Source organism: Acipenser ruthenus, chromosome 6 (assembly GCF_902713425.1).
Source record: "Acipenser ruthenus chromosome 6, fAciRut3.2 maternal haplotype, whole genome shotgun sequence".
Classification (NCBI taxonomy): Eukaryota; Metazoa; Chordata; class Actinopteri; order Acipenseriformes; family Acipenseridae; genus Acipenser; species Acipenser ruthenus.
Genome location: NC_081194.1, coordinates 21,560,280 through 21,587,326, shown reverse-complemented (window position 1 = coordinate 21,587,326; position 27,047 = coordinate 21,560,280). Strand labels below are relative to the sequence as shown.

Genomic DNA, 27,047 nt, shown 5'->3' with positions numbered 1-27,047 from the left:
TTCATAAACTCGAACGTTTATCAGATTATAGCCAAATGAAATCTGAAAGGAGTGTATGACAGAAGTGTGTGAAGACTGGTGCAAAATTAAGACAGTTACCATGTTCACCTGGTACAGCGTAAGCAACGGACGGCAAGACAGTGTATAAGGATTCCCAATTTTTTTAATAAGGACCCTAATAAGTGTTGTTGAATTTTAGTTTGTTTTAATATTTTTAAATAGTATTTCATTTGAGTGTTTGTATATTTTGTGTTAATATAATGGACTGTGCTTTATTTTCTCTAAAAAAACTATTTAATTTATACATATTTCTACTATTTACATAACTTGTATATAACCTGACTTTTTGCAGATACATTCTACAGCATTGGAGATACCTATGGGCGAGGTGAAGATCACTGTCAGTTTGTAGATTCACACATGGAGGGAAGGACAGGGCCTCGTTATACTTCAAACTTACTGCCTACTATCCCAGGTAAAATGTTGTGGTTGCTGGTACAGTACCTGTATATAACTTTGCATTTCTATATCTTAAATAAAAAGTCTGAAAGCACAACAGTATATAACCATGCTAGTTTCAAACAGATAATATCTTTGTATACCCTTCCTTTACTGATTTTATGTCTACTGTATATATGGTATTCAGCATAGTCATATACATTCTGGCACATGGCAAATAAATATAATGGAAAGGTAATAAACCAGAGTGTCATGCTGATAAAGCCTCGCTATACGTCATTGCATATTGCTGAGTCCTCCTGTATCTAACAGCCAAATTCATGTTGTAGGTTTTTACCGTGCTTATCGGCAGGAGCCAGTACACTTTGGACTTATTGGCAGTAGAACCCCTCATTACTATGTGGGCTGGTATGAGTGTGGAGTACCTATTCCAGGCAAATGGTAATGATGATTCAATACCAAAGATGATCTTCTGAGAGGAAATTACCCAACGAATTCCTTTTCTGACCTAAGAAAGCACAAGAAATGAACACTAATGCCTAAAATGCAAAATTCACACATTTCTATAAGAGAAAATATTTTCAACCCATGCATTGAAATAAAACTTATTTTATGTGTTTTGTGGAAGCAAGTTAAATATGGTGGCATCAACTGATATCCTTTTCTCCAACTGCAAAAAAGCATATTTCAATCAATACACTGTGTACTCTGGCCTGTATTACACATGAGTCTGCAGTGAGAATTCAGATTTACCTACCCATTTTACCTACCCAGTGGGTTTATTAGTAAAGATGTGCCCAACACAAATCTATGAGCATACATCAGATTGCAAAATCACACTAAATTATTTGAAGAAAAAAGGTTGTTACCATACTGAAGGATTATGTACTATTGTATTATTCAAAAATAACACTATATCTTCAAACATACTGACACACTGAGTTTAGTTATTACAATGTATAGTAAAATATTTTTTTGACGTGCAATTGTTTGCTATTTTTAATTCAAATATATCTATTATCTGCACAAAAAGATGTTTATAAGGAACACATTTTGCTATGGATCATTGTTACGGAGATGTTCAACCGGGCTGTGAGTTATTTAACTGCCACTACAAGGTCAGGGATGTGGGTGAAGCCCAGTTAGCTCAGGAAAGAAAGAATTACAATAAAGTGCTATGGAAACCACTACAGATGAGATCTACTGTATACATAGTCAAACATCCTGAGACGGTCTCAGCTTTCTGCTCATTTTTATTTTATCAACATAAAACACAAATCTAACTGCATTCTGGCAATGATCTGAATCACAATTAACTACACTTTGGATCTTTAGATTCAAACACTACACTAATCTTCAGAAATGAAGACATGATTTCTGTTAGGTATATTACAGAAATGTATGTCATTTATTCTTACCACATTAAACACATAGCAACATATTTGTCACAGTACTTCTATTTTTTAGATATCACACAAAATAAAACAGCGGATGTTTTTCAATGGTTACAATTCTTGGGTGCTTAAGTGGATTTTTTAAAAACATTTCTCTTGATGTTGGAATTTGCACTAAAAGGCATTATCAGAAAGATGCTGTGATGGTTTCCCTGGGGGACTACCAATGTACCTGTAAAACCAGAAGTACAGACACATTTGTATAAAATGTTTGCAGCCAGCAATACTGTATGCAAGGTATGTAACTTTATTACTGTATAATTTTTGTATTATTATTTCACGCCTCTAGTGCTAACATTAAACTTTTATTTCATTTTAAAATTCATAATGTGCTTTGTAGTCAGTTTATGTGTCTTTTCTGGCCGACAAACAAATGGTTAACAAGGGTGGTTTTATCATATTATCGTCTACCAGAAAGTAAAACTGGATTTGAAACCAAAGGGCAGCACATTATTATTATTATTATTATTATTATTATTATTATTATTATTATTATTATTATTATTTATTTATTTATTTATTTATTTATTTATTTATTTATTAGCAGACATCCTTATCCAGGGCAACTTACAGTTTTTTACAAAATATCGCATTGCAAAATATCACATTATGAAATATCACATTACAGATAAGAGCAGTTATAAAATACAATAAAGTCAGGAGCAAATTCAAATAAGAATAAAAATACAGTAAATAATTACGTTTGAGAGCAATTTTGACTAAGAGCAGTTACATTTATTGTAAAAAATATTTGCTTATAAGAGTAAATTACATTAAGAGCATTAGTAAGTACAATTTCAATTAAGAGCAATTACAAAAAAATGTGAATACGGTTACCTATAAGAGTAAAATCAAGTACAAGATACAAAAATAGTTATAATTGAGAGCAGTAGTAGAATACAGCAAAGTGTGGCACAGTTAAGTGCAAATACAAGGTGACGCAAGTACTGATACAACTCGGTGCCACATAGTCGAGGGTTGTGAGGTTTATAGATGCAGGTGTGTCTTGAAGTTTCCAGTTTGTTCTGGTTGCCAAACATGAAATAATGAAGGGGAAAAAAGTATGTGTGAATTTTACATTAAACATGGCTATGAAAGGTTTAATTCTGGTTTAGACAATCAACATTGCAATTTTCCTCACGTTTGCCTTACTTTTCAGAAAATGCGTTGCTATGCAGTTCTGATTTAGGGGAAAAAAATCGGCCTTACCAATGCAGATTACTCAATTCTTAGTCATTTTGGGGAGAGGATATTTAAATGTCTGTGTCTGCTTACTAAGTAGGAAAAGAACGACTCTGAATATCGTGAGGAGAGCTTCATGCTTTGCCATGAAGAAAAAAAACATTTAACAAGAGAAATTAATTCACATGTTGTCACGCACATTCTGAATTACGCCACGCATTAACTTGTTTGTCTGGTTACCTTTCCAACACACACACACACAAACACACACACACACAATTATATAAAATATAATTTCTACAAGTTTTACTACTTAGAATTTATATTTGTGTGAGTGTGTTTGTGGGACATCTAAAAGTTACATTTCATTAACACTAGAACCGCCTTTTACAATACATGTTTTTATTTAGAATATAACCTACAACATTCCATTATATATATATATATATATATATATATATATATATATATATATATATATATATATACACACACACACATACACACACACACACACACTGTACCTGACAGCCATCAATTCCTTAGGTTTGTACATGGTAGGAGAGACTTCATCTTGAAGCTAGCCACAGCGCTTCAGCAGAAACATTTCGATTAGAAAACTGCAAAGCTGCAGGCTGCAGCAGCTCGACCTGGATTCTGTGCTGCAAGTGACACACACGCAAGATAAAGTGTGTGTGTGTGTGTCTGTGTCTGTGTTGGGGGGGGGGGGGTCTATATTTTGTACAGCCTTTCTGCTGGAGATTACGTGATATTGTCAGAAAAACGGGATCTTGACTGCTGAAACCTGGTGAGCACGATTCCTGCTCCAGTTTACATGGGTTTTTACAGCTATTTGTATCGTGAGAAAGCGATTGACCTTGCCCTTAAAGTCACGCTGCCAAAAGGACATCCTGACTGTAGAGTCGGTTTTCAAGTGCATGTAAAACAAGCCATTGTTTACTATTATAATATAGCATTTTCTGGTTTCTATCTAGTGCAGTATTTTAAATCTAGTACTATAGGCACCGCTCCAGATAAGCTACGTAATGGGTATTTTACACACTAAAAATATGAATTACGTATTTAATTTGAATGCAATGAATATGCATAGCAATTTTGGCTGGCGTCAGGAGAGTGGGGTGGGGTGGGGTGGGGAGGGGGGTGCAAGGGCTGCAACTGCACCCAGGCCCGGCCTTTGGGGGGGCCTAACCCAGAGTCCTTTTTTTTTTTTTCTGAGCCCACTAATGACTAGACGTAATATATTTTAGCGTTTTCGGTTGCTATCAACTCAACTTAATCGACACTTCGCAGGTGCCAGGAATTATTGTATCACAGAGTCATAGGGCAGCAGTGTGGAATAGTGGTTAGGGCTCTGGACTCTTGACCAGAGGGTCGTGGGTTCAATCCCAGGTGGGGGACACTGCTGCTGTACCCTTGAGCAAGGTACTTTACCTAGATTGCGCCAGTAAAAACCCAACTGTATAAATGGGTAAATGTATGTAAAAATGCAAATGCAACGCATTTCCTGAAAAGTACGGCAAACATGTCGTGAGGAAAACGTGAGGAATGACTTGTGCATGTAAACGCCACCATTGTTCCAATGCTAAATAAAACATCAAATTTAAGGGGAAAATTGAACAATCATCATCTTACTGAGACAAAAATACGTAGTTGTATAAGTCGTCGTAGTATTACAATTATTATTATTATTATTATTATTATTATTATTATTATTATTATTAAATATTATAAGCAATGATTATATATATATATATATATATATATATATATATATATATATATATATATATATATATATATATATATGACCATTTTTGAAATTTAAATTTAAATTGCGGAGCCTGTGTTTAAGATACAGAGCTATGCTTTCCTGACTTTTCCTAAATATATGTATCAATTACCCTGACAAAGAAAGAATCACATAGCTACAAAAATTAGTGAGATAAAACACTGTCATGCCTATTCTGACCTGGAGCGGTCAAATTGACCAATACATATAAAACATATTATTATTTGTATTTATCAGTCAGGATTGGCAGCCATGTATTGAAGTTTGATTACATCAGTCTGCATTCCTCAAGTGAGCGGTCTGTTAATTCTGTTGTTTCAATGAGCCTCCTCATAGCCCATCAATCAGCCTGATAGCTCACGGCACCAGGCTGTCTGTCTGCACTGGTTACTATGTCACTTGTTTATCTAAGAAATTAACTGTTACCCCAATACACATTCCAAATGGATTGCTAAGACACAGGACAGCAAAGCAGTGTTTGGAATTACTGCACATTTTACTAAACATCGATTCTGTGGCAGCAAAGATTACAATGACAATCTGGCCCTGAAGCAGACGGGACACCAACATGATCCGTGGTCAATGCCCTTGGAGTAATTAGACGCTTTCATTGTACTACTATATGCCTGTGGAGCATTTGGTGCCAGAAGCCTGGGTTACTGTTGATAGCTGTGCCAAATGCACAAAGACAGTCTGCGGTAAGTGCACTGCATATTTTGAAAAATGCAGGTTCTGTGTGCCAGCACTTAGACTTTGTAAACTATTATCAATGAAGCCCATTCTGTTCAAATGTTTATTTATTCATGTCTTTTCGATTATAGTATGTCTGTATATAAACGCATAGTTTCAGTTGCGTATATGTGCTTTGTTATGTAGGCAATAGAAACCCAATTATTTTTTATGTACATTGTTTCAGTTGTACAGTTTTGTATGTATATGATATACCTGTATATACACAAATTTATATTCAAATATTAGTTAATTTAATTTAATGTCCGTTTATTTACAATGTTTCGGTTGTGTAGATGTGTTATGGTTGTTCTAGGTATGCCTAGAAACGTGGTCATTCTAGACACCCTGCCGTTGTGTCGGGACCTCGTGACGCTGGACCTAGTTCCTAGGTCGATGCACCACCAGGCACAGTCGTTCGCACTGACTCCTACTGCACTCCCCCCTGCTTTCTGCTTCTTCGTTCCCCCTGGAGGATCAGACTTTGCTGCGACGGCTTGAGGGCTCCAACCTCAGCCAGGTGCTGCATCCTCCCGGTCACCGGCCTGTGCTTCAGTCACCCCTGACACCCTGTTTGGGTCCCCTGTCACTGGTTTGCGGTCCCTTTGTGGATGTGCCACAATGTGGGACAACCCACCCTTTAATCCACCCCCATAACAGGAAAGAGATGGACAATGGTGGACATAAAGAGGGATGGTTGTGGTTTTAAAAGAAAAGGGGAGGAAGGTGGCCTTGGAATGGCCAGGTCTGTTGCGCACAAGGGGGAGGATATGTGGCAGGATGTAAATGTGGGGTTTATGTGTGTTTTGGTGGTGGTTGGTAGGGATGGGATTAATCCCCAACCTGCCAAAATACAGAATGTAGCTGGTCTCAAACAAGGTCATTGGTGTTGATTGGGAAGAGTCACACAGAATAAATGGGAGCTTGAAGCTCCATTGGAAACGACCACCAGGGAGCTGATAACAGAGGAAGTGCTGAAAGGCTTTGCCCAGCCTGGTTAGAGTGGTTTTCTTGGGGAAAAACGGCTTAGCTGTCCCAACCCTTTAGTTACGAGAACCAAATGTTTAGTTAGTACTCCGAGGGGAGTTAGGTTTTTGTTTGTTTATTTGTTTTGGTGTTTAATAAAAGTGCGCAACTGCTCTACAAATGCAATTCTATGTCTGGGTCAGTACTTTAAAAGAGCCCAAACGAACCTGAGCCGGGAGGCTTGGTTGCACAGGTCATTGGATAGAAAGAGGGTTACCTGTATCCAGTTTGGGCAATATAGTGTTTACCCACTTCCATTTAAGGGATACAGAGTTTACTCATTTCTACTCTCCTGTGATATGCAAATCATGGGTTAGACAAGATATTTTAATGGTGAACGTCTTTGTTGTGTTGCTGTTCGCGAGACTGACAGCTAAGAGCTCTCAGACAGAACTGTGGCATGAGCAAGGGGGCATGGCCACTGGACTGCGTGTTCTGTGATTGGTTGATTATGTTCTGTCAATGTTCTGTTGTTAGGCACACTGGACCTGTAGGGTGGTGCTAGTTGCCTTCATCCTTGCCTGCGAAAGGACGTTCACAGAACTGTTCAGTGAAGCGCACCATCGGGTCTGTGACTGTTCACACGTGAACAGCACTTGAGAGGGGAAATAACTGTATGGGGGTGTGACAGGGATGACGAGTGGTCTGACGTCAGGCAGAAGCAGGAACAAAAACTGACACCAGGGAAGAACTGCAGTTCAAAAGGCTTGCGCCGTTTTAATTCAAAAATAAATAAAATATTTAAACACAAACACTTGCTCACCGAGCAAAATAAAAGAGTAAACAAACACAAATCTCGAACACAAAATCACAATAAATAATAAATAAACCATACAGGTCAGGCTGGGCAGTCGCTGTCACTGTTCCTGTATGTTATAATTTAGTTTTGTTTTCACACGATCGCTCTCGCTCTCTCCTACAACACCCACCCCGATCTAGAGAGCTGCAGGCTTTTTATAACAGGTGACCATCTCCTGATTAGCAACAAATTAAATCACCTAATTAATTCGGGAGATGGCCACCTTCTGCACGAGTTTTAATTATGTTGTGGATGGGGCTACCCATCCACGCTGAACAAAACAAATCGGCTACGCCGTCAAAATACAAACAATAAAACATACGGCGCTCGCCGACATAAATACAATAAATCATAATAAACAAAAAACAATAATCTGCACAGGGGCGGAGGGGACTCCGTTCTAAAAATAAACAAAACAATGTACAGGGCTGCTCGCCCTGTTACAGGGGGTCTCTGGTTGGCTGAGAGTCAATAACAATGTATCTGTTCATGTTTATCTTTTCAATCTATCTCTTCAACTCCACCAAACAGGGGAGTTTACCCACTTATTTTATTACCACTACACCACTGCTTGTATCTACTGTCAAAATGAGTTCCAGTATCACAGAAGTGCATCTACTCTGCTGTACTGTACCACCTGTGTGCTAAACATGTTTTCACTTCTCAAAATACACTCTTGTAGTTTTTCTGCTACAGCCAACAACAATACAACAAGAAATGAAACCCGTCGGTTTCGACTGAGCACTCTTTGAAATTCAGGATCGCTGCAAGTACGATACTATGTGCTGTTGGATAGCTAGCGACTGCAGACCCGTAACATTGTAGCTTTGTTTTATTTCAATAACCACATATATTTTTAAATGATATTATTTACAATTATGGAGGGTATAACCATTACTCAGGGAATGTTTTGTTATATGTCAGCAATTTCAAGTTATTTAAAAAGAAAATTTAAAAATATTATTATTTAAACAGCAATGAAAAACATCAGTATATGAGTAAAGGAAACTGATCATTGATAATAAACCAAAACTACAACGGTTCATACAGTACCTTTCTTCACTGTGACAGCCTTGTTTCACACAGGCTAGAGACTACCTATAACAAGCATTTCTTCTGGTTTAAATACCTGTCTGCTAATTGCAGGCAGATGATAATCATTACAGACTGGAGCCAGGTGAACCCCATCCTGGCTCCCTCCCATGGCATTCTGGGGGTTGTAGTCCTGCAGCTCCCACCTTGGACTACAATTTTCCTCTTTCTCCCCCTGTTCTGTCATAGTATATATATATATATATATATATATATATATATATATTGTAAGGCAGTGTGTTGTGTGAGACAGCAGGGAGGGGGTTAAAACCTCCCTGAAGGAAAAATGGCACCTTTTTTGTATTTAGTTAATTAGTTTTGTTAATTGTTTTATTATTAATTATCCCCTGCACCTGGTAGCTATTGTAAATTAGAGCCAGGTGCAGGGTATTTAAGAGGAGCAGTCAGTCTGCTCAAGGCTGCTGAGTAGAAGGAGGCAGATGAGGTGCTCTGCTTCTGAGCAGTCAGAAAAGTAAGTGCTGTGTTAGCGTGTGTGTTCTGTGGTGCCAGGTAAACGGCTTAGCCGTCCTGCAAGTTAGCCAGGGAAAGTACCTGTTTAGTAAGCGCTCCAAAACGGAGTTAGGTTTTTGTTTTGTGTTTATTTTGTTTCTGTTTAATAAAAATAGCGCCGCCGCGCTTTAAACCTCCATTTCTCTGTCCTGGGTCGCAGTTTTTAAAGGGGCACGAACCCGAGTGAGTGGCAAGCTCGCTCACAATATATATATATATTGTGATAAACCTCAGGGCATGGTCCTGAATGGGAGATATGTGAGGGCAGAGATTTTGTTAGGACTTTGTCCTTTCACAAAATGGAGGTCCCAATAGGACTACAGTTCCCAAAATGGTCGCCCACCACAAACTACACTACCCAGGATCCTTACCAGGTAATTAAGGTATGTCAGCACACCTGCAGGTGATCAAGGGTAATGACCAGCCCTATAAAATGAGCAAACTGACAGCACCATAGTGAGAGGGGAGTAGAAGGAGTTTGGTGTTGTGTTTTGAGAAGATTTTGGTGTGTTCTATTGATTTCTGGATTGCAATTTTGTGTATGGCCCTGGACTGTTTGGATAACCCTGTTGGCTGTTTTGACCCTATTTTGGATGACTAGCTGATTGTTGGCACACTCTGGATTAACATTACAACTCTGATTATTGGACTTCCCTTGAAAATAAACATGCAGGTAACATCCTGTTTAAAATAAACTTACACTCGTTGTGTCTATTGTGTTGTCTCCGCTCATACTTGTGAAAAAAGTACGCAAAGAAGGACTAACTTTGTCACAATATATATATATATATATATATATATATATATATATATATATATGCAGCTGTGAGGTCAGTTCTGAACTGTAACTTGTATGAGTGTAACTAAATTAAGTTAAGCAGAACACTTAGAAACCTCTAAACCAGCATTTTAGTTTCCAAGATATTATACTCCCATTTCATACCAAAGCAAATCTTGACATCATTAGATGATTCTGTAGTCACCTTTTTTCTGCTAATATGAGAAGACAATCAAAAGGATGAATTAAATTGTGGGTCCAATAAAAGGTATCAACTTTATAAAATGATCTCATATACGGAAAATAGAAAGCATAGGTGTTAAGAGTGGAATCATCCTACATCCATAACTGTCTCTTCACCATAGCCAAATAAAACTAATGCAATCATCAATAAATTGTGCTTAGTAAGACCTTTAGTAACTAAGACAAACAAACAAAGTAAGTGTTTTTTTTCAATGCCTTTGTCAAAGAAATGTATTACAAGTTACAAACTGTTATGAATAACTTGAGCATACTAAATGTTCTCCAGAGTTTACTGTTTAACAGGGTGGAGGCAATGTGTAAAAGATCCTTGGAGATTAAAATTACCTTCACAACTAGCCATGCCAGAAAAGCCCTAGCCAAGAGCACTGATAAATGGGTGATAAAACAGTAGTGGAAACTAATTAACAATAGCTATGTAAGGAAAATATTGTATCTGAATGTTCTTTAAAGCCAACAAGCAGAAATGCAAGATGGAAAACAATGTGCATGTCAGTATTATCATAATTTAAACCAGTTTTGGCTAAGGACCCAGCTTCCCTTGTCAGCTATCTTCCTCAGTTCCTCTTAGACAATCACAAGGTCAACCATTAAGGAAATCTGCACCTGATAACATGTTACATTATGAATTTCCAACTAACAGGGGTGTACTGTTACTGTGTGGGTATCTGCTTAGAAATGAGAGACACAGAGAGTGTGTAATTGAAAACGCCGCTCAAGCATCCAGGTTTTATTACAAATCACAGGCAGTTGCAGTGGTTGGTGGTCGCCACTATGGTTTTAGCAATAGTCGCCCTAGTGCAGAAGTACATATACAAACACATAAACCAAAAAGTCAAAATAAAACAGTTCAAAAACAGCTAAGAAATAAAAGGTGGCCACTCTGGGCCCTGTGCAACTCCCACTACACAGGGAGGTCCTGCACCAGGAACCTTCCTAACATAAACTAAATAAACTTTGGTAGGATTAAAATCACCGAAATTAATCCCTACCTAAACATGGCAGTTATCCAGGTTAAACACACAGTAATAATCTGCAAACAAAGAATCCTGGTGTACACACAGTCGTTCTTCAGTGGTCCTTGGTTTTGGTCACAAGCCCCGTTTAAACACACAGTGGTTGTATCTTCGGTTCACTCACCTTGGTTTCGACACACAGCCTTGAGGCTTTCAGTTTGTAGACACTGCACAACATCAAACAGCACAGAACAAAAGAAGAAACAAAGAACAAATTACTTATTTTTAGGGTTTGTTGGTGCATGCCATCTAAAATGGAAATGTTGCTACTTCAGTTTGTATTTCCCTTAACTTTCTGTTTAATGTGTTTCTTTGTTGAATATATGTTCCACTGTTTCTTGTTCTGAACCCGACTCTTCTGTAGTTCAGAATGTTATTAACAGCATGACAGTGTGACGATCTTTCCATTTCAAACACTCAGGTTAGTGCAGGTGCAGCTGTCGATAAAAGAGACCCTTGCATGTAGTGTTGTTTGCAGCTCTCTCGATTGTGACAATCTGGCGTAGAACTGTTTGTGATGAAAGATCTGGTAATGTTAGAAAGCTAGCTTAATGTTTACATAAAAATGGTTAAAATCTGGCATTGGGTTTGAGCGCGGTTTTGCTTCAGAACCAACATAGAATGTATTCGATATTTTTAAACATCTACTCTACACTAACTTTTCTCTATTCCACTTTTACCTGGTGAAGGGCCCTATGTGGTCTTGAAAGCTTTTCTATTTTTTTAATTCCGTGTTCATCTAATAGGGCTAACATAACAATTGACAAAACTAGGAGCAAATTATATATATATGGTCTCGAAAGCTGCAGTTTATAACGTTAACAAAAACATAAAAAAAGGAGTTAATTACGTATTAGGGAAAACATCCCTAACTATAACATTAGCAGTAGTAGTAAAGCTTTAAGAATACTGTAATCTCTAATAATACATAAATTGTTAGTAAACACTTCCATTTTCTGTTTACCACAGCTGTGAAAAATGTTGTACATAGTGCGCTAACCAATGCGCTTAAATTTCAAGATAACTGCTTGGAAGCCTTCATAGTTGCTAGCAACTCTAGTTATTATTTTGTTACTGTATCTGTTGCTTAAAGTGGGTTCTGTGTATTACTGTATCTGTTGCTTAAATCGCCCCTTGTATGGTCCAGGGAGACTTGTCGCCTGGAATAGAGTGCTCTATTTTCTCACCGGCGACCGACCAACAATTTTTCATCATGCTTATAACTTTTGTAGGTCTTCCTTGTAATGTTGTTTTATAGTAGATTTTATTATATTTAAGTGATAGAGCCCATCGATGAAGGCTCTACCATGTGATAGATTACCGTGACTGGAGTTATGTGTCCTGAGCCCTAGGCAAACAGCAGTTCCATCAGTTGGCACAGGGTCTGGATGACCTTCCACAAAATGCTGTAAAATGAGTTTTTGCTTGTAACATACTAGATTTGTAAATAAATATAATTGCCTGTAACATACCAGATTTGTAAATAAATATAATTTCTATGACAATTTTTTTCTTGGCTGTCATTTGTAACATACTCGATTAGAAAATAATGCATATTTTGCAACTCTTGATATTTACATGATTTACTCATATGAAAAATGTATGTAAAGATATCAAATGTATTTTTAAATAATCATAAACTGTTTGCCCATTAAAACATCCATCCATCCATTATCATTAACCGCTTACTCCTTTACAGGGTCGCGGTGAGCCAGAGCCTAACCTGGCATACACAGGGCGCAAGGCGAGACTACACCCTGGATAGGACGCCAGTCCATCGCAGGGCACCCATTAAAACATACATTGTTTATTATTACTTTACTTTGCACATTTATTTTACAAATTACATTCACTATATCGACATCTTGGGTCTGGAGGACTGAAATACTGGTTAAAAAAACAACTTGTGAAAAACACATGGCCCTATTTATAATTCATAAACAAAGTCGTTTATCACATCATATTATATTTATCTCACCCTTGAACAGATGTAAGTATCATTTGTAGTGTTGTCAACATTGAGTTGCGAATGGGGCCTGCCACAGGCTTTAACCCACCGCAAACACTGTAACAGCTTTGTTTTAGGCTTGGGAAACGGGAAAAATTGAACACCCTGGATATGATCTGGTTACCTGCTGTCCGAGTTCCATAACAACAGTGTTTGACCATCGCTATTTTATTTAACTTTTAAAAAAGATTAATTTCCATACGAATGTATGTGTGTGTGTTGCTTGGAGTGACTGAGAAAATGGCCGCCGGGGTAACCTACGGTTGTTGACATGCGTCATGTGATATAAGGGGCTGATGCCATTAGCTAAACCACGAGGATTTTATTGACAGGCGGGATCAGTCTATTATGAAGAAATAGATTGGTTATCAGACATTTACCGGTTAATCTTAGGATTTTCCGAAGCTTATTGTTAAATGCAGGCATATCAATCAACATCAAAGAATGTATTTATTCCATATAAATGGTCAATTAACAAAATAATCATTCATGTCGAAGACTATATTTATTTCTGTATACACTTTTTCCATCAACAAAATAATTAATCATGAGCTTACACTAATGCACAATTTAGCAATTTAAACTAGTTCAATATGGTACTGATCCACTTATGTAGAACAATCAACATTCTGGTAAATTTGCATATAAAACAATTCATAATGGTGTTGAAGGATATTGTACTCCAAATACGTAGTAGTTTCATGAATAATAACATAAATGCAAATGAAATAATTTAGGACCTTCGTTTTTTCAATAGAAAATCACACTTTGGTTATGACACAAAATGCTACAGACAGGCGGTGAATAGTCATATTTACTTATTGCAGTATTTGTGGCACTTGGAGTTACACAGAACTCCTGAAGCCTTAGCGAAACATTCGGTCATTATCCAAAGGCACTGGGTTATTCTTGACATTTACTGGTAAATGACCAAAGTAAAGCATTATGTTTATTTCAGACATTTACCATATTGCTTGGTAAATGACGATATTTACCAGTAAATCTTTTGCCAATATTCAGACTTTTACCGTAACATATATAACAAACAAAATAAAACACCAGCTAAAACCCATCCTTTGAGATCTGTGATTTGTATTATTCTAAACAGCTACTGGATACTATAATACTTCATAGGTTCCTTGGTGTATACACTACTGAATACAACGTAAAGATGATGGCAAAAACATACAGTAGGTGCGAAAGCTGCAATATAATGAGTAACCCTTCTGCTCAATGGGCTTTGCTTCAGTCATCACATCTGGCAAGAATGAAAGAGAGGGGAAAGCAAAACAACTCTAGAGACACAACGGAATAGCCGTGACTGGAAAAATAATTAAGAAGAAGGAAAAGAAAAGTAATACAATATCATAATTCATTTTGAGTCTGAAAGCAAGACAAAAACAAAATTAAACGACAAGCTATCATGAAAAAAAGGTCAAAATTATAATTTGAGTTCTGAAGAAGAGAAAAGTAACAGATTGGACACTTGGTGTGAGAAAGTAAGTAAGAAGGAAAAATATCAAATATACTTGCCAGTAAAAACAAGCTCACTATCAAGAGGCTGAATAAGCATTGGAACATAGAAATATATTTACTAGCACTGGACAGCCTTTCCTTGGCAGGGGGGTGGGGAGGATACAATCTGAATTTAGGAAGCTGATCGGAAGCCAAGTCTAGAGTAGAGAACTAATATCAGCATATTATTTCTTGAAGTTACATGTTAATAACAGTCAATAGATGCAAACAAAACCATATATCAGCAGTGTGGAGTAGTGGTTAGGGCTTTGGACTCTTGACCGGAGGGTTGTGGGTTCAATCCCAGGTGGAGGACACTGCTGCTGTACCCTTGAGCAAGGTACTTTACCTAAATTGCTCCAGTAAAAACCCAACTGTATAAGTGGGTAATTGTATGTAAAAAATAATGTGATATCTTGTAACAATTGTAAGTTGCCCTGGATAAGGGCGTCTGCTAAGAAATAAATAATAATAATATAAATGACAAGATATAGATCAGGGGTGTCCAATCCTGATCCTGAAGGGCCGGTGTCCCTCCTGGTTTTTGTTCCAACTGTGCCCTAAATTACTTAATTAGAATAATAATTGGTAATAATTGGTCCAATTAAGTAAATTAGGACACAGTTGGAACAAAAACCAGGAGGGACATCAGCCCTCCAGGCCCAGGATTGGACACACCTGATATATATGTTGTACATATCTGACTTTTTGGGCCTCATTTAATAATGGGTGTTAAATTTAGATTAAGCATGTTAAGTAGTGAGCCTAATGCGTGGGCTAAATCTAAATTTACTGCCCAATTTAATAAGAGAAAAAACACTCATCTATGCGTGCACTATTTGGCAAATTTACTAATAAACAAATAAACAAGATTATCAACAACATTAACACCTGGAATGTAATAACACCTACCTAACAGACATCCTTCCCCATATTTTCCAGTTTCAAACAGACCACTGTGCCTCAATATATAATTGTCGTGAGTACTACCAGGATAGCCAGCAACCTCATTCAGGATTCTCGTTTGAGAGTCACACACCATTTGTACATTTAGGGAATAAAAATGGTTCCTATCCCAGAAAATATGCTCCCTTGCACTTGGTGGTGACAGTGCTATGTGAGTACAATCAATAGCACCCCTCACACTGGGGAAGCCAGCCACCTGGTATAATCTGGTTTTCAAGTCCTGTAAGCCTGTCCTCTGTGTATGAAATTTAATATAACTCCCTGTGAGCTTCAGTCGGGCATGTAGTACCTGCTGGAAACACCTTGAAAAGATGGGTTGGGAAACCCCAGCAACTGCAGCAACAGTAGTTTGAAAAGAGTCAGATGCTAAATAATGTAAGCAGCTTCACTAGATCAGGCACAGCACTACTCCTGGCAATTGATGGCTCGAGATCAGCTTGTAATTGATACAAAGCAATATAATCTCTGTGCTCAATCGATATCTTCCCACCACCTCCTCCTCAGTGAGGCCAAAGAGAGTTTACCGCAGTCTGAAAATACGCTCCCTTCTTCTCCTAGGCCTTATTGTAATGCACTTTTCTTATTGTCATGCACTTTTCTCTGGTATCCCAAAACGTGTGGTGTCTAGGTTGCAGCTCGTTCAAAACATTGCCGCTAGAATTCTGACTAAAACCAGAAACAACGTACATATTACTCCTATTTTGGTATTTGCACTTGCTCCCTGTGCAGTTTAGAATTTATTTAAATATTTAGCTTTTAAGTTATAAGACCCTGAATGGTTTAGCACCAAGTTATTTACAGGAATTATTGACCCCACACTCTTAATTCACAGGAATGCGGGGCTGCTGGTTATTCCTAGGGTGAATAAAAATAACATTCTGATTACCATAGCATGAAGCACTAAATTTACCGCATGCCAGTTAGCGTGCACGTCAATCGTATATTAAATGAGACTTACCTAAGTCGATGTTTGTTCGGGATTCTGCGGAGTCATCTATTCACTGAGGGATCACATGAGATTGCATTGAGCATGCGCAGCTTATGTTTTTAACACCATTGTGTGCAACAAATTTAAACAAATCTTTATGGAAAACCATCAGTAACTAGAGTACATACACATAACCCAAACTTTTTAAGGGTTGTATGAGGGTGGGCATGTGATCCCTCAGTGAATAGCTGACTCCGCAGAATCCCGATCAAACATCGACTCAGGTAGGTCCTGTTTAATCTACGATTCTGCGTTATCATCTCACTGAGAGATCCCATGAGATTTTAAATATTATTATTATTATTATTATTTGTTTATTTAGCAGACGCCTTTATCCAAGGCAACTTACAGAGACTAGGGTGAGTGAACTATGCATCAGCTGCAGAGTCACTTACAACTACGTCTCACCCGAAAGACGGAGCACAAGGAGGTTAAGTGACTTTCTCAGGGTCACACAATGAGTCAGTGGCTGAGGTGGGATTTGAACTGGGGACCACCTGGTTATAAGCCCATTTCTTTAACCACTGGACCACACAGCCTCAAAATAAAATTTTGGTGGACACAATGGAAATTAAACAAAAACAAAAACAAAAAAAAATTATTTAAAGTCCAATAAGATTCAGTATCTCATATTTAAACCCACAACTTGTTATTTTCTTGCCATTACAACATCAGCATATGAACAACCCTCATTGACAATACATTTAGGTTGTAATGCCTTGCAAAAGTTCTAGCAGAAGACCACCCTGCTGTTTTAAGTATTTGTTGAACTGGCATAAATGCCTTACTAGCCGCTGATACAGATGCAGCTCTTGTGCTGTGTGCTTTAAACACAGAATTGTCTATCCCAGCCTTTTCCATAACCCAGGGATGCCCAACCTTTTTGCATGGGTGGGCCACATAGCCCTAAGGGCAACCTTGCGTGGGCCAAACAAATAAGATATTTTCATAACATTTTAAAAGAATCATAATTATTGGTTCCAGTTTTCAATGGGGTTTTCAAACAGACGGATGTAATTTGCGTGTGACTTGAAGTTGGAAAATCTGGCCTCAAAATTCTCAATCAACAAAGTCTAGTAAGTTTACCATACGGGCACAAGGGAATAGAACACTAACATTTTCGACTAAGTTCTTCACAGGATGAAAAATGAGTCAGTGTGCCCCTCTCTGAGTGCTGTCGTAAGAGCTTGAGTTTTGCCTGAAAGCCTTTCACATCTGAGTCTAACTGGGAAACAAGCCTTTCTTTACCTTGCAGTTTTAAATTGAGGTCACTCACGTGACTTGTTATATCTGTGAGAGTTGCCAGATCCCTCAACCATACCGGGTCTGAGAGTTTGGGGACATTTTTAGACTTCATTATAACACAAATGTTACTGTCTTCTATGAATGTCTTAAGTTCAATAAAAAAAACTCAACTGAGGTTCTACTCTTTTTTAACTTACTGAACTGGAAAACAGTGTTTCCTTTTAACCTAGTCATTATATTGAAATCTAACATCTGTAAAGACTGCACTATTTGGGCACTAACTAGTGCAAATAACATAACCAACTTAAAAGTGAACTCTTTTAGTGCCAGTCTACTATAATCTAGATTTCTTAAGTATGTCATAACAATGCTAACATCCCAAATGACAGCATATCTAGACATTATTGGTCTGTTTTGAAAAACACCTTTCATAAATCTGACAATCAAAGGACGTGCCCCTATTGTTTTATTCTCCTGTACTAAAATAATAGAAGAAAGATCAGATCTTGCTGTATTAATTCAACTGTAACCTAGTCCAGGTTCAAATAAGTCAGTCAAAAGTTGTAAAACATTCCCTACAGATGAATGAATCGGAGCAATACTCCATTGACAGCAGAACACTGTCCATCTCTTCAAATAAACATACTGCTTTTTTGTGGGCTCTCTCCATGCATCCAAGATGATTGATTGAGCTGCTTCTGGAACTCTTTGCACTTGGAGGGCTCTCCTGACAAGCAACAGACCACTAAAGTTATTTTGTGTCTCAAAGGATGTAAAGCCTGTGAATGTGGCAATGTCAATAGTTTCCTTGATCTGGGAAGGAGTCTGGGATAGTCTGTTATCATGGCCAGAAGTCTGGAGTACCATGGATGTGTTGGCCACACTGGAACTATCATTATTCCCTCTGCTTTGTCCGTTTGAATTTTCTGAATGCAATTGCAGATCATGCTGAAAGGAGGGTACGCATAAAAATAAATACCTGTCTTTGACATTGAAAATGCGTGTGATGCTTCTGGATCTGGTTTCCATGAGACAAACCTCTTTAATTGTGCATTTAACCAATATGTGGAGTATCCCAAACCTTTGAAATATACATCTGTCTAGCATCCATTCTGTCCTGTCAATAAATTCTCGAGATGTTCTATCTGCTACAATGTTTAATACACCAGGTAAGTGTGTGGCAGATAACCAAATGTCCTTACTTCAACTCCATATTCAAATGTTTCGTGCAATAGAGCCACATTGCGTAGATTTTATGCCACCCTTGTTATTAATATAAGTAACTGCTGTTACATTATCCAACTGGAGTTGAATGTGAGTGTTTGATATATGATTACATAAAGTTTTTAAAGCAAATAAAGCAGCAATCATCTCCAATACATTAATATGTCTTTTAGATTCTTCCTCAGTCGATCTGCCCCTTGCAGTTTTTCCCTTAAGTTCTGCTCCCTAGGCTGCTTTGGAAGAATCTGATCTTAAAACATACTCTGCATTAGTATGATAAATACTTTGTGTTGTAAGAATATTTTCAATCCACCAAGTAAGAGCATGTTTCATGTCCTCTGTAATGTCCATGTAAGCATCAAAATTCCCATTGTTAAGTTTTAATGCTTGAATTTTCCCTTTTCAAGCGATCTGTAGTAAATCTGACCATGCTCTACACCCTGAAAACTGGACACTAAATATCCTATAACTTGTGCTGTCTCATGAATTGTGGCTTTCCTGTTTATAACTAAACTATACAAATTTTCTGAAGATGTAATGCTTTTTCTGTAGTTAATTTTACTGGCATGAATTTAATATAAATCATAAAAAGGCAATATGTTTTGCTGGCTGAAATACTGATTTTATAAGAGGAATAATAAACATTTTGGAATGTCTGTACTGTAGTCTTAACATTTTCTCTACATATTGCTTTACTTTTGCCTAGAATTAACGTGTCATCAATGTAGGACACTATATCAATTCCATGCCTTCTAAGAATAGCTAAAACTGGTTTTAGCAATTTTGTAAACAGTCTGGGAATGCATGCCAATCAGTTGGGCATACAAGTAAATTGGTAGAGTATACATTCCCATTCAAATCTGAGGTATTTTCTATGCTCAGTTGCCATAGGCACAGAGTAATAGGCATCTTTGAGATCCACTGAAGCCATATAACAACCCTGTGAAATTAATTTTGTAGCAGACTGTCAGGATGCAGTGGGTGGTGCAATAGAAATGACATCACAACAACTGCTTTCCAATCAAAAGAAACCCTTCAAGGGTGCTTTTATTGCACACAACAACAACAACAATAACAACAAAACCCCCTGGACTAGCCAGCAATGGTCAGATCCAGGTTAAAAATACTTTGCAATAAAAAAACACAAAGAAAACTCCTGAACAAAACTAGCAATGGTTAAGTTCAGGGAAAATAAAAAAAAAATAATCAAGTAAACAAGTCCCATACACTTTCACACTACACAATATTCCTCCATGCACCTGGTGCAAGCAGCGCGGCGTAGGGGTCTATAGCCAATCAGTTTTTATGCAGAGAGGGTAGCTCTACACCTTTCAGTCCTCGCAGTCTGCAAAAAGGTAAGGCGCAAAACAACAAAGGCAATATGATGCAGCTCCAAACAACTTGAGAGAGACTTCCCAAAACTGCTTCCCTAAATACTGTCAGGCCCCTCCCTACAATCAGCACTGCACCAAAATCTGCCCAATCGAAGCACACTGCAGCTCTGACCACGAGGAACATGCCCAGCAGCACAGCAGCTTCAGGACCTACCAAGGATGGCCGACCTCCGGTCCCTGCTGTGCCCAGATGTCAGCACTTCTGGTCAGGAGCGCCCCTATCTTTGAGCGCAGCGCCCTCACTGGTCGGGAGGGAGATTTACAGCTCCGATTCATTCTCTCCTTGTCACACAGACATAATAGGTTCCATTTTAAAATTATGATAATGCACTGACTTATTGAATTATTTTAAGTTTAATATAAGACTATAAGACCCATCCTTTTTTGGTCTTATAGCAGAAAATTGAGCAAGGTTACAAACAGGGTCTTATGTACTTTCGGACTTGTTGGCATGCAAAATAATCTTTTACCCACCATTTTTTCTCCATACCATGGTTTGGCCGCGCACTTCCTATAGTCTGAGGAATGTGATTGATATGTGCACTACATCATATCCTCACGACAACTGAGAGAGAGTTTCTAAACTGAATGTAAACCTTGCCATCGTTAAAAGAGTGGTACTGTTTCAAAAAGGCTTTTTGATCTACAAGCTTGTTTTGAGGGGTGTTGTTTGTGATCAAAGTAAAAGGTTTTCATAATCTTACTTTAAAAGATATTATAGCAGTGCTCTGAAAACATTCTTTCTGCTTGTCTTTAAAATACAGGGCCCTGTAATGATGTGATTCTATGCTGTATTTCTTATTATTTGTCTTGACATTGTCACTGCACTCTTGTTTGGGTTGTGCGTATAGGAATACATGTGGTTGTAGCCAATTGGGCACTGTGTCAGGTCAATGAAGCGTTGAACCTACTATTTAAATCCCAGATATTTTTCTATAGCTTTGTATTTCACTGGAAAAAGCAGTCTGAATACTGCCAAAGGGAAAGGGGGGAATAGCTATTTAATTATTGTGTTCTTTAGTTTCATAGAATATTGTGTCTTTATCCCTAAACACATATTTGCCAGCTGACGCAATGACTCAAGTTGATTTATCTGTGGGTGATTGATAGTGGCAAACAGGTGCCAGGGATTTCCATAGCCACCTCTTTGTCACAGGAATAATTGGTAATATTTACAGCCAAGTGTAATTTCCTGTTCTTTTTCATGAGGTCCCTCCAGATCTAATGACTTTAGTATGTGTTCCTCTGAACTAAGCTCTCATAATGAGTGTAATTTTGTTTGAAATGAAGATTGTCAATGCTATAAGGAACAGAAACAATCACTCCAAATTGTTCATAAAGGAACAAAATCGTCAATAAAATTAATTATACCATAAAACATAACTTTTTAACAATTTGGAGTAAATATTTCCAGTTGCTTTGTTGTGCAATCTCTGAGACATAAATTTACAGTGTTGAACTAGAGAAGGCTGAAGCTAAGATGTTGGTGTGAAGTTTGTTTCATGGAGAAAACAGCAGAAGCTTAATGTTTCAGTAGCTTTATGTTTTGTAGAAGTCAGAGTTGTAAAAATTGGGCTCCTTGTCTTTTGTGCATGATTGCAGTTACGTGCACATGAAAACTTTAGTTTTCTAGTACTTTTTTTCTGGAAAGTAATTGCAATTTCAAAAGTCATGTTAACACTGTTTTTAGAAAATAGTTATTGGAATGTTCTTCAGTGCCTATAGAAAGTCTACACCCCCTTGAACTTTTTTTCACATTTTGTTGTGTCAGTGCATCAGAGTTTCATGCATTTAAAGGATTTTTTCCACTTACCTACACACCATAGTCCACACTGTTAAGGGAAAAAAAGTTTTTATTGAGAAAAATATGATATATTAAAAATACAAAACTGAAAGATCATAATTGGATAAGTCTCCACCCCCGAGTTAATACTTGGTTGAAGCACCTTTGGCAGCAATTACAGCTGTGAGTCTGTTGGGATAGGTCTCTACCAACTTTGCACACCTAGATTTGGCAATATTTGACCATTCTCCTTTACAAAACTGTTAAAGCTCTGTCAAGTTCCTTGGGGAGCATTGATGGACAGCAATCTTGCCACAAATTTTCAAGTCATGCCACAAATTTTCGATTGGATTTAGGTCGGGGCTCTGACTGGGCAACTCAAGGACATTTACCTTTTTGTTCCTTAGCCACTCCAGTGTAGCTCTGGCTGTGTGCTTTGGGTCATTGTCATGCTGAAAGGTGAACTTCCGTCCCAGTTTCAGCTTTCTTGCAGAGGGCAGCAGGTTTTCCTCAAGGACTTCCCTGTACTTTGCTCCATTCATTTTCCCTTCTATCCTGACAAGTGCCCCAGTCCCTGCCAATGAGAAACATCCCCATAACATGATGCTGCCACCACCATGCTTCACAGTAGGGATGGTGTTCTTTGGGTGATGCGCTGTGTTGGATTTGCGCCAAACATAACGCTTTGCATTTAGGCCAAAAAGTTCCATTTTAGTTTTGTCAGACCACAAAACTTTTTGCCACATGGCTACAGAATCTCCTGAGTGTTTTTTTTTTTGCATACTTGAAACGGGATTCAAGGTGGGTTTTCTTGAGTAATGGCTTCCTTCTTGCCATCCTACCATACAGGCCAGATTTGTGGAGTGCTTGGGATATTGTTGTCACATGCACACTTTGACCAGTCTTGGCCATAAAAGCCTGTAGATCTTGCAAAGTTGCCATTGGCCTCTTGGTAGCCTCTCTGATCAGTCTCCTTCATGCTCGGTTATCCAGTTTGGAGGGGCGGCCTGATCTAGGCAGGGTCTTGGTGATGCCATACACCTTCCATTTCTTAATCATCATCTTGACCGTGTTCCAAGGGATATTCAAGACCTTTGATATTTTTTTTATACCCATCCCCTGATCTGTGCCTTTCAACAACTTTGTCCCGGAGTTCTTTTGAAAGCACCTTGGTGCTCATGGTCGAGTCTTTGCTTTGAAATGCACTACCCAGCAGAGGGAACCTACAGGAACTGCTGAATTTATCCTGAAATCATGTGAATTACTACAATTTAACTTGGTGTGTGATTTTGAAGGCGATTGGTTACACCTGAGCTAATTTAGGATTGTTATTACAAGGGGGGTGGACATTTATCCAACCAAGATATTTCAGTTTTTATTTTTAATTAATTTTCTACAAATTTCTAGAATATTTTATTCACTTAGAAGTTGTGGGGTAGGATGTATAGAAAAATGAAAAAAAAAAACTATTTTAATGCATTTTAATTCCAGGCTATAAGGCAACAAAAGGTGAAAAATTTGAAAGGGGGTGTAGACTTTCTATTGGCACTGTGTAAGTCATGTAAACACATAAAAGTGTTTTTAGCCACAAAACATAATTATCTAAATAGAAGCACAAACCAGAATTGTCTGGTGTCTCAATTTTAGGTGACACCATTTCTCATGTGCTTTGTAAGAGAAAATCTCCCTGAGGTAAAGGAGTGGTCTGCAGGTTGTTTATTTAAATTCCAAGGTCCTAAAGTAAGGTGGTTGATTCATCCAAAAATGTATTAAAAAAAATAAAAACAAATCTTATTATAAGATGCCAGTAAGAAATACTGTGCTGTATGACGCTTCAAATCTTCACATTGTCATCATTGGCTATGTTTACAATGACTTTTGGGAATAGAAAATATCTTCATTTTACTATATTTCTGTAGAATTTGTCAATCTGCATTTAAAGTGTGGTATGCTTGGTGTGCGTTGCCACAGTTGTCAAATGTATATACTGTATATAGGACTTGATCGGAGCTTTCCTCTAATATGGAAAGTATTTTAGCTCAATGGTATTCTTAATATATAGTCGTGATAGCCTTTATTTGAAGAAAAGGGCAGTGGTTTGGATTTAACAATCTTAAACATTTAACCCAACATCAAAGTTTCTGTTCATATAATTCCCAAAGCTACAGTGAAGAAATAACACGGATGGTTTGCATTGGCTGTTGAGAACATTTTTCTTTATGAAGTTAATTATTAAACTAGGAATAGCATTAGTAGTATTGGGACGCGTTAACAGCAGTATTAAAAAGTATAGATTGTTTTTGCTATGAATAAATCTTAAGGGAAACATTTTACAAATAATGACATCTATCATTCTAATTACTGCTGCAATTCCAGATGGCCACAATTAGCTAAATAAAATGATGTATACAGTAACACATTTGAATATGGGTTGTAAATATATGATATGTATGATAATGTATGACTTAATTTCACAATTTGACACTTATATAGCGGTATATCAAACAATTGGCTATTGACTAAAGAAAGGTTTTGTATACATTCTCTTCAACTTTTTTCAACTATTTTAAACATAGTTTTTTTTTTTTTTGGGGGGGGGGGGTTAGCATGCAGTTTCTTTTAAAAATAAGCCATTGCCGTTGTATTCATGGCTTATTATCAATTTGTCTTTTGCACTTGCATTCCCTAGGTCATTTCACCTTAGCAGTGCCTTCAGGGTCAAAGCATATCACTGGCTGCAAAGCATGTCTATCACTAGGAGCTAGTTGATTAAGAACAGAAAAGGATTGGAAAGATTTGCACTCTCCAGGCGAAATGAATCAGAGTGCAAGAAGGACCTCCTGAAAGCAAGGCATGCAAATTGAGAGATTTAGCAAATTGAGCGAAGGGGCCCTCCATGAAGCCCTTGGCAATCTCTGAAAAGAGGAGGGGGTCGATGATTTCTGGTTCCTTTGGTGCGGATTGTATTATTTTATTTTTTATTTTTTTTTGTGCATCAAAGAGAGGATGATGGAATGTATTGTAGTCTGGTAGAAAAACAATTGGAAAGACCGGAGATGAGGTAGGAATCTAAATTGCAATCAGGATGATCTGCAGAGCTTCAGACAAGAAAATTATGTTGCTGGGCGTGGAAGCTAAGGGATGATTGTCATGTTGAAAGGTGAAGGTTATGAAGGTGGACCAGCCGTCCCAGCCGTTGTGTGTGCTGATGCGCTAGGGAGGCAATAAGCTGATCCCTGGAGCCAGCATTACACTACAGCCATCAACACCATAAAGAAGGATATCTACATCATCATATGGAAGGAAGCGCAAATGGATGGAGACACAGATGGATCACATTAGTTTACTGTAGAGCTACGTCTTGGTGCTTATCTTGGCGAGAGCCGAGTTCAAATCAGCATGAAGTTTTAACATCTACTCTCGTGTAATGGAAATCATTTTTGCATGGTAAAAAAATCCTCAACAGCAAATCAGCGTGCAGCATCCAAACATTCAGTTTTATAAAGATTATAGCTGGACGTTCGTAACTCCGACTGTGCTGGTACCTCATGGATGTAACTTCACAGATTATTAATTTACATAAATCAACTTCTGCTGTAATTATCAATTTAAAAATAAAACAGGTCATTTTTTTCCCCTCAGTAAATTTCTGTTAATGAAAAGTAAACTAGAACTGTTCTTTAAAACTCCAATTTTAAAATAACTTTGCTCACAGAAACCGGCCCACCCATGCATTGAAACAAAGAAAAGTAAGTCTATGGTTATTCTTAGTATTATAGTTATTTTTTTATGTACTTATTTTTCAGTCACAAATACTGTTATTGTGTGGTCCGCCAAGATAAAAAAAAAAGTCAGGTGGTCCGCGAACAAAAAAGTTTGAGAACCACTGGATTAGATCATGGAGCTCAATGACAGGGAATAAGAGGAAGCATAATCTGTGGTATCTAAAGGCAATGCTGACTATGAAGAACACACATAAGTCCTGTATGTGTTCTTATAGCAGATCCCACGTGACAGAAAAGACTGGGAAGTATCGCAGAGGTTGAGAATTGAATAGACATGGATTATTATTATTATTTGTTTATTTAGCAGACGCCTTTATCCAAGGCGACTTACAGAGACTAGGGTGTGTGAACTATGCATCAGCTGCAGAGTCACTTACAATTACATCTCACCCGAAAGACGGAGCACAAGGAGGTTAAGTGACTTGCTCAGGGTCACACAATGAGTCAGTGGCTGAGGTGGGATTTGAACCAGGGACCTCCTGGTTACAAGCCCTTTTCTTTAACCACTGGACCACACTGGAGCTTCAGTTATGTTATGGCAGAGGAAAGCGGCAAGAATGAAGGAGACCATTCTACAGGAGCACTGGAATACAGAAAATTTACTTTTTTTCCATAGTGAAGAGGGGCTGAATCGAATAACTGGTTTAGCTAATAATAATATGAATGCACAGAAGAGACAGACATTTTTGCAGATTTATATCCTGGGCAGCTACAAGGGAGCCAGAGCAGAATTGACCATAGACAGCTTGTATGGAGGAATCCCGGATGGAACGTGTTTGTGCTTAGGGCAATTCCGGTGTCTGGTTTCTGTGTTGTGCAGGAGAGGGAGGGGAAACGGCTGAATTGAGAGGCTGAATGAGTTGCTTGGTATCATTAGAGATTTGGAGACAGAGGAAGAATTAGGAGAAACTGAAGGATTGGGTGAAACAGCAGGCTGGAGATGTGAAGTAGAAAGAGCACGAGCGTGCACAGTAAGAGAGGCGTGTCTGCTGACAAGCCTGATCCAGTGAACTGGAGTGTGAG

General features: G+C 37.9%; 1 protein-coding gene across 2 annotated transcripts in view; it reads left to right on the top strand.

Moving 5' to 3' along the window:
* LOC117411378 (fibronectin type III domain-containing protein 1-like) overlaps window positions 1–2,241 on the top strand; it is a 47,993-nt gene extending 45,752 nt beyond the window's left edge. For both annotated transcript variants that reach the window (XM_034018785.3, XM_034018784.3), the window contains 2 exons: window positions 353–475; window positions 789–2,241. In XM_034018785.3, the coding sequence (XP_033874676.3) occupies window positions 353–475; window positions 789–904 (239 nt within the window). In that variant the 3' untranslated portion in view covers window positions 905–2,241. The remainder of the gene's footprint in view (window positions 1–352; window positions 476–788) is intronic.
* The last annotated feature ends 24,806 nt before the right edge of the window (window positions 2,242–27,047 follow it).